Source organism: Pseudorasbora parva, chromosome 9 (assembly GCF_024679245.1).
Source record: "Pseudorasbora parva isolate DD20220531a chromosome 9, ASM2467924v1, whole genome shotgun sequence".
NCBI classification, from domain to species: domain Eukaryota; kingdom Metazoa; phylum Chordata; class Actinopteri; order Cypriniformes; family Gobionidae; genus Pseudorasbora; species Pseudorasbora parva.
The window spans coordinates 9,732,144-9,744,859 of NC_090180.1; the positions used below are offsets into that span (position 1 = coordinate 9,732,144).

General features: G+C 37.0%; 1 protein-coding gene across 1 annotated transcript; it reads right to left on the minus strand.

The window, feature by feature from the left end:
* Window positions 1-10,415: 10,415 nt before the first annotated feature.
* mrpl34 (mitochondrial ribosomal protein L34) lies at window positions 10,416-12,465 on the minus strand. Its single transcript, XM_067453066.1, has 2 exons — window positions 12,313-12,465; window positions 10,416-10,839 (listed from the first exon to the last, which is right to left on the minus strand). The coding sequence occupies exons 1-2, from the start codon at window positions 12,366-12,368 to the stop codon at window positions 10,521-10,523; spliced, it is 375 nt and encodes a 124-aa protein (XP_067309167.1). The 5' UTR covers window positions 12,369-12,465; the 3' UTR covers window positions 10,416-10,520.
* Between the last annotated feature and the right edge of the window lie 251 nt (window positions 12,466-12,716).

Sequence of the window (12,716 nt, forward strand, 5' to 3'; positions counted from 1 at the left end):
AGATAAATGCAGCTAAACTAAACTTTCATGTTTGACAGCTTCTGCTTTAAGTCAGAAATGTTAATCAAAAGAAAAAAATATTTAGGCAAATGAATAAACTTGTTGTGTCTAATTTTTAGACATTTTTAACTGGAATTATGCCAATGTGATTCATAATGTAGGCCTTAACGAACAGAAAATATTAACAAAGCCATTTTCATCAGATTAGGCGTGTTTAAAAATGAATGTGTATATATTGTAAATTAATATAATTCTATTTGCAACATTCAGCAAATAAAAAAAAAAAACCCATCAGCTTTTTCAGCCTGTATTGGGCATAAAATTAGTAGCCTAATGAAATTTCATACTGTGATTTTAATAAACTTAAAACTTTGATAAACAGTAAATTAACGTGTCTAAGAAAATTATTCATGAAACATAAATATCAGTATGTTAATATGTAAACCATATGTTCACTTTATTCACTGACAAAAACGGAAAAAAACAGTCAAAGCTCAGCGTTATGAAGAGACGGGTCAAGATAAAAACAGAGAAAACGAGAGATGTGGAGATAAGAAAGACAAATAATTTACTGCCCAGCGACATGGTTTTCAAGCTATTGTTATCAAATTTTTTGGCCTTCAGAACATCATAAAATGCTCATATGTAGATCATAGAAATCAAAATTTTCTCAGGGGACCATGTTAGAACCCCCTAGCATTTGGGATCTTGGTTAAACCTGCCTACATTATTGGGTATGATAATTGCATGTACAGTATGGCCATGCATTAAGGTATTAATATTTGCTTTATAAGTAATGATAAACAGCCAATATCTTCTGGGTATGCATGTTTGTAAGCTATTAGTTAATAGCGCAATTTGGACCCTAAACTAAATAGTGTTACCATTTTTTCTACAGGCCTACCCTCACTGGAGGCTGAGCCCCCCTAAAATAAAAATCCTAGAAACGCCCCTGCTTGGCCGCCCATGACCCTGATGCTGTTTTCACCACTGCTCCTTCCTTTAACCACTTTTGATAGATACTGACCACTGCAGACCGGGAACACCCCACAAGAACTGCAGTTTTGGGGAAGCTCTCCATCACAATTTGGCCCTTGTCAAACTCGCTCAAATGCTTACGCTGGCCCATTTTTCACATCGCACATAAAATCAAGGACAGAATGTTTACTTTCTGCCTAATATATCCTACCCACTAACAGGTGCCGTGATGAAGAGATAATCAGTGTTGTTTACCTCACCTGGTCATAATGTTATGCCTGAATCAGTGTATTTAAAAGTTACAGTAGATTAAGGATCAAGAAAGATTAAAATTCATATAATTAAAACATTGAGAATAGCTACATATAACAATACAACAAAAAGAAATGTAAGAACTAAAAAGTAAAGGTACTTGTTAATCCAGCTTAACACAGCACCAGTAAAACAGTGTGTAAATGACTTTGGTCATATGATCCACCTGCATGTCAGCCCTTCTCTCATCTGACTCAGTTAATGTTTATCATTCATTTGCTTTGTTACATTACACATTGAAAGCTGTATTGTGTAATTTGCACATAACGTGCAAATAGCAAAACAGTTTTTATATAATCATGAATACATGAATAAAACTGAATAGATGAATACAAGTGAACAGATGAAATGTCAGAGAATATCAATCTGAATCAGTACACATAAACACAACACCGTTACTGCAGTCCATTTATGACTAAATGGTTACAAACCTAACTGCATGAATGCATGACTTTAAGTACCCCCCCTCCCCCAAACCCCACAAAAAGATGTAGGTACAAAATATAATCTCAATTCATCTTTAGTTAGAGAGTTACCTTAAGCGACCAGTCTTGTGCTCCTCATTTCCTTCTGTTCACTGTGCAGTGTGAACTGAAGCATCACTCACAAGACGATCCTGTCACACAGGCCAAAGTCCCTCATTTACAGCCTGAAAACTGTGTGATCACCTATTTCCCATCCAAACCTTTTAAGGGTTGAATAAAAGGTAAAATAAGGCAAATTAAACAATGCATTTAGAGTATTGATATTTATTATTTAGCAAGGCATTTAAGATTTGTTTTTAATTATTTAACATGGCTTCCTTCCATGTTAGCATATTCATCTTTAACTTTTAGCTAATTTCCTCATCAACAAGTTGGTTTCAAGTTATGATCGTCTGCTATATGTTAGTCTAGACAAAACACTTGAGGAATGTAAAGGTTAGCATCCACTCACTGAGGTCACGTGCGCTCTGGACATCATCTCAGCTATTCATAGACTGCACGAACGAATGGATGCCTTACATTGTTCACTTTCTACGAGTATAGGCCTAACCTTTGGAATTTAAGATCCTAAACTCCTAAAACAGACAGAATTCTCTATTATCTTCGATGCAAACACAGCAATTCAATCTAATGCACGCTTTCTATTAGATATAGTGATCTTAAAATACTATATATAAGACTAATAATTTCATATCCCTTCATATCTCTCAAAAAGTATTTCTGTTTGCCTCATGACTTTCTTGTTCACTGCCATATTATAGTGAACAGGAAGGGAAGCCATATTCAATGTCCTTTCTTTACCACTAGATGGCCTTCTTGTTTCCATAAATGTGTAATTATTTACATTACTGTATCGTTGAATTATACGTTTTTATACATATGTACATATAGCTGCTTTTACATGTAAGTACTATTTATGTTGCTTAATGTTTAGCTGTCCCATACCATATTATTGTTTTCTAGGAAAAGTTTTGAAGGAAAATGCAGGGCTGCTATGTCCTGCTTCAAAATGGTTTGGGTAAATAAATATGCGTTAAACTTGATACGGGCTGCCCTTTATGAAGAAAATAATAGTTACAACAGCTGAGGAGAGCAAGTTTTTATTTGAATCTGTCTAACGCCGACCTTCCGTAAAAGCGCTTTGGATGGCCATAGGGTCTGTTAAAAGCGCTATATAAATGCAGTCCATTTACCATAGGCGTCGCTAGGCCCTTTTTAGGGGGGCTTCAGCCCCCCTAAACTTATGCCTCAGCCCCCCTAAAAAATGTGATTAACCTTTAAAACATATGAAACTGGCGGCAGGCTTCGGCTTCGTCCCGTTTTTTAGTCTGTCTCTCTAATCCGCAGCGGCTCTGAGCAGAGCGCAGCGCACGTCAGAAGCAGAGGTGTGTGTGTGTGTGTGTGTGTAAATCTGAGCGTCATTGGTCTGTCACCGCTCGTCAATGTCAAAATATTTGATAAAACCAATCAAATCAGAGTAGGCGGGCTTTATGGTCACACAGAAACTGCTGAGGCTGAGCGCAAATTTTAGCAGAGCAACTCGACGTCAAGTAAGATAAATGCAGCTAAATTAAACATTCATGTTTGACAGCTTCTGCTTTAAGCCAGAAATGTTAATCAAAAGAAAAAAAATAATCATGAAACATAAATATCAGTATGTTAATATGTAAACCATATGTTCACTTTATTCACTGACGAAAACGAAAAAAAAAACAGTCAAAGCTCAGCGTTATGAAGAGACAGGGCAAGATAAAAACAGAGAAAACGAGAGATGTGGAGATAAGACAAATAATTTACTGCCCAGTGACATGGTTTTCAAGCTATTGTTATCTAATTTTTTGGCCTTCAGAACATCTTAAAAGGCTCATATGTAGATCCAGAGGTGTCAAAAGTACTCGCATTCATTACTCAAGTGGAAGTATAGATACTAGGGTTTAAAAATACTTCTGTAGAAGTTGAAGTATCAACTCAAGCTTTTTACTTAAGTAAAAGTGTAAAAGTACTGGTTTCAAAACTACTTAAAGTATAAAAGTAAAAGTAATGTAAGGAAAAAAATGCCAAAAGCTTAGGCCACACCACAGGGGCCTATAGTGCACTACCCCACCTCCTCAAAAACATTTTTCTAAAGGCCATAATGACTATAATGTTATATTAAAATGTTAATGTTGAAAAATTTGGGAGGCAATGGCTACCTGCTTCAGCCACATATATACCCATTGAAAATGAATGCATTTTAGTACAATGGAAATATACCATTATGTGTACTGCTGAGCATTAACATGTGTTTCCTGAAGCGGAAGATATGATGACTAGTTGCCTATAAGTAATGTTATCAATAACCTTTATTGGAATGTAAATGTAGGCTACATGTGTGATCAGTGTTGCCAGATTGATGACGCTTTAGAGACCTATGGGCCCTGACTTTTACACCCCTAACCTCATACCCACTGTCGGCCGCTGACTGCTTGGTTGTCACTTTAAAAAAAATTAACAAACAAACAAATTATCCAAACATTTTTCTAAATTAACTTTAATAAAGAAACTAAACGAATTAGAACTACTTGGACATTACAAAGAAAGCTGAACTATTTTAATGACTGCAGGAGTGTGTCATAGGATTGTGCAGGGCCTGTGCAGGGCTCAAAGCTCAACAAAACCGGCCACAAAAAAAAAACGGCCAAAACTTTAACTGCCAAAATAATGTGATGATATTTTATTGAATAAGCCACTTTAAACAGTGCCCAGTAATTTATCGCATCTAAAACAGTAATTTATCGCATCTCTTGCTTTTAATTTGGTAAGATATCAAATACACTGCTGAACAATAACCTCTAATATTATTCTCCTATTTTACAATAACCTATAATATTATTCTCCTATTTTTTATGCCAATTTCATGATTGGTTTATATATTACAGACACTTGTGCATTAAGTCTCCATAGATTTTGTGCAATGTAAAAAAATGTTGTTGTTTTTTTTTATTCTGATGTGAACCAGCTGTTCTCTGTGAATATATAGTCAAATGCAATTTTTTCCTCTGATCAAAGCTGAATTTATCATCATTCCTCCAGTCTTCAGTGTCACATGATCCTTCACTAATCATTCTCATGAGGATCTGATGATCAACACACATTTATGATTATTATCATGTGCTGCTCCTGGTGATGCTTACATTTTGTGGAAACCATCTAAACATTTGTGGTAAAATTAAAAAAGAGAGAAATGAATACTTTTATTGATCAGACATGCATTTAATTGATCACAAGTGATATTGTTAATATTACAAATGATAATAATTTCTTTAATAAATGCAAATAAATGCTGTCCATTGAACTTTCGATTCATCAAAGAATTCTGAAAAATAAAATGTATCATGGTTTCCACAACATTTTAACTGTTTTCAACACAGATAATAATCATAAATGTTTGTTGATTATAAAATCCTCATATGAGAGTGATTAGAAGGATCATGTGACACTGAAGACTGGAGTAATGATGATAAATTCAGCTTTGATCACATAGGAAAAAAGCCGCTTTAATTTGTAATAATATTTCACAATATTACTGTTTTAACTATTTTTGATTAAATAAATGCAGCCTTGGTGAGCAGAAGATACTAAACATTAAAAAAGCTGCATTATATGATAGGCTACTTTAGCCTACATTGAGATGACTTGAAAAACACACATAAAGCATATATTGTCGCACTCGTCTGATTGTCGTCGTCACGTTTCATCACTCAAAACGATTGTTTTCCTTCAGCTGCAGCTCCAGCGTGACGGGGTATTACTTCTACGAATCCACTTTTGGACTTTGGACTTTCTGTGAGAGCGATCTCCTCATATTTAGATGCGAATAAAATGACAGCAAGTCATGCATAGATTTTTTTTTTTTTGTCTCTGATTTTACATCTTGATGTATTCACATTGGTTTCTATGTAAATACACTTGCCCCTGACCTCAAAAAGCGCTCTATCAGACGAGATTAGAGAAGGCTGTGTTTAGCGTCCCTGTTAATTTGGCCGTCGCCGCGCAGGGTAACGCTGGTTCGAATCCCGCTCGGAGCGGGTCGACTAGAATCGGTGAGACCCAGTAAAAGAGCGGGGGACGAAAATACATTTTATTAAAAGTGAGGGGGACACGTCCCCCCCCCCCCGTAATCTACGCCCATGCCACTGCCAAAATGCGTAATTCATTGATACTGTACAATAATACGCCGACAAAAAAATAACAACAATGCGCTTAGCTTTGCTCTGACAAAACTATACAGTACACTTGTGGAGTTCATAGAACATGCACTTAGCCCAGTCAAAACTGATTCATCATTGATTCAAACCTCTTTCAGCAGCTGTTGGGGTTGCTAGTTGCAGATGTCCTGAGTGTGTATATTATGATGGACAGGAATCATGATTATATTTATAAAGAGTCTTCGAGTCACAGGTGTAATCCACGTTTGAGAGTTGGTTCAATCTCCCACTCCTTACTACGGCTTGTGTATATATATACTGTATGTATGCCACTTTAGCATAGCGATCACTTGAATATACATTGAGTTATCACGCTAAAAACCTGGCTGTCATAAATGAGCGCGTCTGCTGCTGATCGCTGACTGACTGAAAGTGCGTGCTCGTCCGCTGGAACCCGCCCAATCTGGCAACACCGTGTGTGATTTGTGCTTTGAGTCATGTGCAAGCTCGATGGATCGCGTAGTAACCAATAGGGTGTTGGAATGGTATATGTTTACACTTCTCATCCAACCACAATCAAATTCACGCTATCCGGATGACGCGATTTATCTGCATAGTTTTTTTTTTAACAAGATGAAATGAAAGAGGAGTAACGAGGCTATTTTTAAAAAGTAAGGAGTAGAAAGTACAGATAATTGCGTGAAAATGTAAGGAGTAGAAGTAAAAATTAGGCAGAAAAATAATTACTCCAGTAAAGTATAGATACCCAAAATTTCTACTTAAGTAAGGTAACGAAGTATTTGTACTTCGTTACTTGACACCTCTGTGTAGATCATAGAAATCAAAATTTTCTCGGGGGACCATGTTAGAACCCCCTAACATTTGGGATCTTGGTTATTATAAATCTGCCTACATTATTGGGTATGATAATTGCATGTACAGTATGGCCATGCATTAAGGTATTAATATTTGCTTTATAAGTAATGATAAACAGCCAATATCTTCTGGGTATGCATGTTTGTAAGCTATTAGTTAATAGCGCAATTTGGACCCTAAACTAAATAGTGTTACCATTTTTTCTACAGACCTACCCTCACTGGGGGCTGAGCCCCCCTAAAATAAAAATCCTAGAAACGCCCCTGAGTAGCACGCAAGCGTAACTCGGCCGTCATTATGTTAAGCCCCGCCCACCGACTCTATACACGATGTGATTGGCCCGACCAGAGTTTGGCTTTTACAGCTCAGAAGTGTATTGAGAGTTGCTAGACGACATCGTTGCAGATTAGATTTGCTGCCGCTAGGGTGCGTCTAGATTTCTAGGCTATCAGGTTTCTGAGAAACACAGAGTTTGAGCTCCCTCCAAAGATTCTCTAATGGGTTTCGATCTGGAGGCTGGCTAGGCCACGCCAGAACCTTGATATGCTTCTTACAGAGCCACTCCTTGGTTATTCTGGCTGTGTGCTTCGGGTCATTGTCATGTTGGAAAACCCAGCCTCGACCCATCTTCAATGCTCTAACTGAGAAGTGATGTGTCGTTCATGAACAATTTGTTCATTTTGAACGAATCTTTAATATGACTCGAGAACGAATCGATTAGTTCATCTTTCGAGTCCGTCTTTTGATTCATTCATCAAGTACCAGCCCCATAGACAATGCTATGCAGTCTGTACCGACAACAGAAATTATTAATTCGGATGAAATATGCTAATTTTTTGAGATAGGAATTTTGGGTTTTCATTAGCTGCATGCCAAAATCATCAGTATTAAAACAAGATAAGACCGGAAATATTTCAGTTGGTGTGCAATGAATCTAAAATATATAAAGTTTAATTTTTATCATTACATTATGGAAAATAATGAACTTTATCACAATATGCTAATTTTTTTAGAAGGACCTGTATATGTTGTGACTTGTGAGACACCGGCTCAGTCATGTGACAAAAGAACGAGACTCAGAGTAAGACCCGAAAGAACAACTTGAAAGAGAAGACTTGAGAGATGAACTGTTTCTGCACTATGAGGAGTTGAACGAGAAGACTCGAGAGATAAACTAATATCTTCCGTTTCCGATGACTGCATAGCCTTGTCTATATAGGGCTGGGACTTGATGAGCAAATGACTCGAAGATTTGAGAGAACTCATCTTTTCTGTTTCACGACCCAGATCAGACATGATGACAGAACTATAACGGCTCGAACCAGAAGTCACGAGAGGTGTAGGCCTACTAATCTTTCTAGGGAACAGATGTGATTAAATGTGAAGTGACTAAAGAAAGAACGATTTGGATCAGGATGTGAGGCAAGCTAAGCAATTAATTAATCATTTTTATTCTCAAAGTTTGGCCATGACTGCATTAGCTTATAGTTTATTTTTTATTCCAAAAGTACTAAATGTGTTGAAAAATGTAACATGTAACATTTTAATTAGATTCTGCTTAAATGAACGAAATGACTTGAAAAAAAGATTAGTTCATTTTGCTGAACGAGATTCAAAGATCCTAATTGATGAGAACTTCCCACCATTATAACTAAGGGAAGGAGGTTGTTCCCCAAAATCTCGCAATACATGGCCACAGTCATCCTCTCCTTAATACAGTGCAGTTGCCCTGTCCCATGTGCAGAAAACACCCCCAAAGCATGATGCTACCACCCCCATGCTTCACAGTAGGGATGGTGTTCTTGGGATGGTACTCATCATTCTTCTTCCTCCAAACACGTTTAGTGGAATTATGACCAAAAAGGTATGACTTTCTCCCATGACACCTCTGGATCATCCAAATGGTCATTGGCAAACTTAAAGGTCCACTGAAATCAAAATTTAAGTTTTTTAGCTTTTGGTATGACTGTTAGCCTTAAAGTTATGAATAAGCTGGTACTTTCCAAAACTATGATAACATTTGCATTTAGGAGATATAAGCATTCAAAATTGACAGTCTCCCACTTCCTTTAAAACGAATCTCAGATTTTGGTGACATCATCGCAGACTTCACTTTCTCGTCAAATCTTCTGTCCAATCAAAATGCTCTCTAGAATCTAAAGCCGGCCCCCTTACAGTGCTGAAGCTGAAATCGGTCAGCTGTTCACACATTTACTAATTTCTACATGGTGAAAGGCACATAGCACACTATATATGTGATAGGAAACGATTCAGTGTAAATATGGTTTCAATTTGAGGCAAATAAAGTCTGTTTTCACGTTAGTTTCACACACAGCAGCAGCAGCGCACACACACCAACGTCTCTGGTCTAAATTTAGACTACAGACACGAGAGCGCAGCGTAGATCATATGCGCAAGTCCGCGCAGACAACAAAACATATCGACCCATTTGAATTCTGCACAGAATGCTGCATTTCAAAGCGATATGGAGATTATAATGGTAAACAGTGTTAGAGGAAACTGGCTTTACCAAACAGAGAAAGGTCCGCTCTTGCGCTCTAGTCAAACTGTATATTAACGAAACGCTATTGGCTGTTTCAAAAAAGGGGAGGAGTTGCTAACAGCTGAAGCCATTTCAGTGGAAATTACGTCAACACATTGAATAATGCAGCGCATTTCAAGGCACTTCAGTGGGCCTTTAAGACGGGCCTGGACATGTGTTGGTTTAAGCAGGGGAACCTTCCGTGCCATGCATGATTTTAAACCATGAAATAATCACCTTAGTGTGTTACCAACAGTTATCTTGGAAACGGTGGTCCCAGCTCTTTTCAGGTCATTAACCAGCTTCTCCCGTGTAGTTCTGGGCTGAGACCCCACAAGGTGAGATCTTGCATTGAGCCCCAGTCCGATGGAGATTGACAGTCATGTTTAGCTTCTTCCCTTTTCTAATAATTGCTCCGACAGTGGACTTTTCTTCACCAAGCTGCTTGGCAATTTCCCTGTAGCCCTTTCCAGCCTTGTGGAGGTGTACAATTTTGTCTCTAGTGTCTTTGGTCTTGGCCATGTTAGTAGATGGATTCTTACTGATTGTATGGGGTGGACAGGTATCTTTATGCAGCTAAGGACCTCAAACAGGTGCATCTAATTTAGGATAATAAAAGGAGTGGAGGTGGAGATTTTAAAGGCAGACTAACAAGTCTTTGAGGGTCAAAATTCTAGCTGATGGACAGGTGTTCAACTACTTATTTGCAGCTGTATCATACAAATAAACAGTGAAAAAATCATATATTGTGATTTCTGGATTTTCTCTCACAGTGGACATGCACCTAAGATGACAATTTCAAACCCCTCCATGATTTCTAAGTGGGAGAACTTGCAAAATAGCAGGGTGTTCAAATACTTATTTTCCTCACTGTATACTCCCTGTCCTAACTTCTATGTGAGCTGATGTTATTTGTGAAATAAACAGTAAATACTCCGATCTGACTGTAACACTGCATGACCTTTTGGCATGAAAATACCCAAATGGATGTATGGAGAAGGATTGGATCCATTAAAACATGCAAATATGCTACTGTTGTGCATTAAATTTATTTAATTTGACAACTAGAACCACAAAAGCTCTATTGCACAGCTGACATTCAACTGCGATTCACTTTCAAGCAACTGTCCGGTCAGAGTCTCAATGTGTGAGGGATTTGCGTCCTTTGAGCATTCGGCGCAAGATTACTTCGATTCCACCAGGAGTGCTAATTCTTTTGATCCAGCCATGGGTCCTTTTTCTTTTGATGTTCTTTGGTTGATATTCTGTTCCACGCTTGACTGTGCGGACCTGTTGATGGTGCCAGAGTGGTTGCTGGAAAACACTGACTCCCTCTGCTTTGGTGTTCAGGTTTTCTTGCAGGAAAGTTTTTTGCTCTAACCCTGGCCTGGACAGAACCAAGGAACTGATAGAGCGCAGTTGACTGCAGCTGAATATGGTAGGGGGACTGCCATTACTCCTGAAAGATAATAAGAACACAATAAATGTACATTTACATTTTACATTAATAATGTAAAATATTTACACATGCATGCAATGTCCCCTTTAAGCCACACAGAAAGAATAAAAGGCCGCGCAGACGGCGATGGCAAACGCAAAATGTGAGGAGAAATCCGTTTGATTGTACTTTAAATGGGAAATATATGCAGTGCTCTTGTTCAACCGCTATAGAGTTAGTATCGCTACAGTGTTGTAATGTGGTTTACAGCTTTCATAGAGAGAATAATGTCGCATGTGAGTGGCAGACAGACATGATTGCGGTACAAATAGCTCAATATAAGAGGCAATGTAAAATGCATAGACGTGAAATAAAACGTTTTAAAGAAGAGTGGCTAGATTAAGTGGTGGAAATAAATGATGATGGGAAGACAGCACGGTTACAAAACAGACACACCACCACAACTGTAGCATGCAAACTCAAAACACCTCAGTAACACGTCAGTTCAAATAGATGTGTGTGGTTTTGGTTTCAGAGATGTTTAGATAACTGTAAGAGTCCACATGTTCCCTTGAACATACTTAGCTATTACATCTATTTAATTACTTCCGTTTTTATATATATATATATATATATATATATATATATATATATATATATATATATATATATATATATATATAATTGAAGCATTTAAAACTGATGATATATATATAAGTTTAAATACTTAAATTAGTTTTTATATTATAGTATAGGCTTTTGTAATGATATTATATTGTAAGCCTAATAAAGGATTTCTCACTAGGGGGAAAAAAAACTGATATAGAAAATATTGGAAATTCATAAGCATTTAAACAAACATTTAAGTTAAGCGGCTTAATGCTAAATGTTGCAAATAAAAATCTCAGTGTAACTGCTTAATTATTTTCATACATTATATTATTATAAAGAATTACCGTTTGGGGGGAGATTTTTTTTTTTTTTTTGTTGTTGTTTGTTTTGTTTTTTGTTAAAGAATATCTGTACAGTTCAGCGTTGTAATTTTTTTTTTTTTTTATAAATCCCAGCCAAATTAAAATGTGCTTAATTTGACTTCTGATTTAACGTCTTTTTAAATCAAGCGTAATACATCAAGCGTAATATAGAATAGAAATGGTAAATTAAAGTTAAAAGTTATAACTGCATGATAAAACCACTTCTTGTGTGTGGTATAAAGAATATTTTTTGAGATCTACATTTATTGCAATGCATTTCATACTGCAAATGTACAGTAAAAATATAAATTTCACTATGTTCTAGTGCAGTCTATAAATCTAGCTGTGGTTCTGCAAACTATTCGAATTAGATTAATATAATTGAGATTTAATTCCGTTGAAGGAGCGGGTTAAGTGAGATTAACACTAATGCTGGTGGATAAAATTCACAATTTACCAAACGTTCGGCAACCTAATTGACCAAAACTCGTTTTTAAAAGAAATGAGTGGTGCCACATACCAACACAAACCCCGTGCCCCCGAAAAGCGCAAAAATGTTGTTCGTAACGTGTTCATTTCGTCTTCAGCTTCAGCTTCCTTCCATCAATATCATATCAAAGTCATCACGTGGCTTGCGTCTCTTCTTCTGCTGGACGACTGGCAAGAGTTTTCAAAACTCACTACTGCCCCTTGAAGTCAAAATCGGAATAACATATACGCAACACACGGTAGTATTATTTATTTATTTATTTATTATAAAAACAGTAGCTGTTGGAAGTGAAACAATGCATGAATTATCTCCAGAGCTTGGTGTGCTTAACCATGAGTGAACTAAATAAACAGACTTCCAGTAGGGGGTGAACTTTTTACTGTCTGGGTGAGCGGTGAACTCACTGGATCAGATGATCAGAAACAGAGCTGCGC

Coding starts and splice junctions, on each gene's coding strand:
- mrpl34 (XM_067453066.1), bottom strand. CDS start 12,368: ATGAACACGTTACGAACAACATTTTTGCGCTTTTCGGGGGCACGGGGT. Junction 10,840..12,312: donor GGGGCACGGGGTTTGTGTTG/GTATGTGGCACC, acceptor ATTATCTTTCAG/GAGTAATGGCAGTCCCCCTA.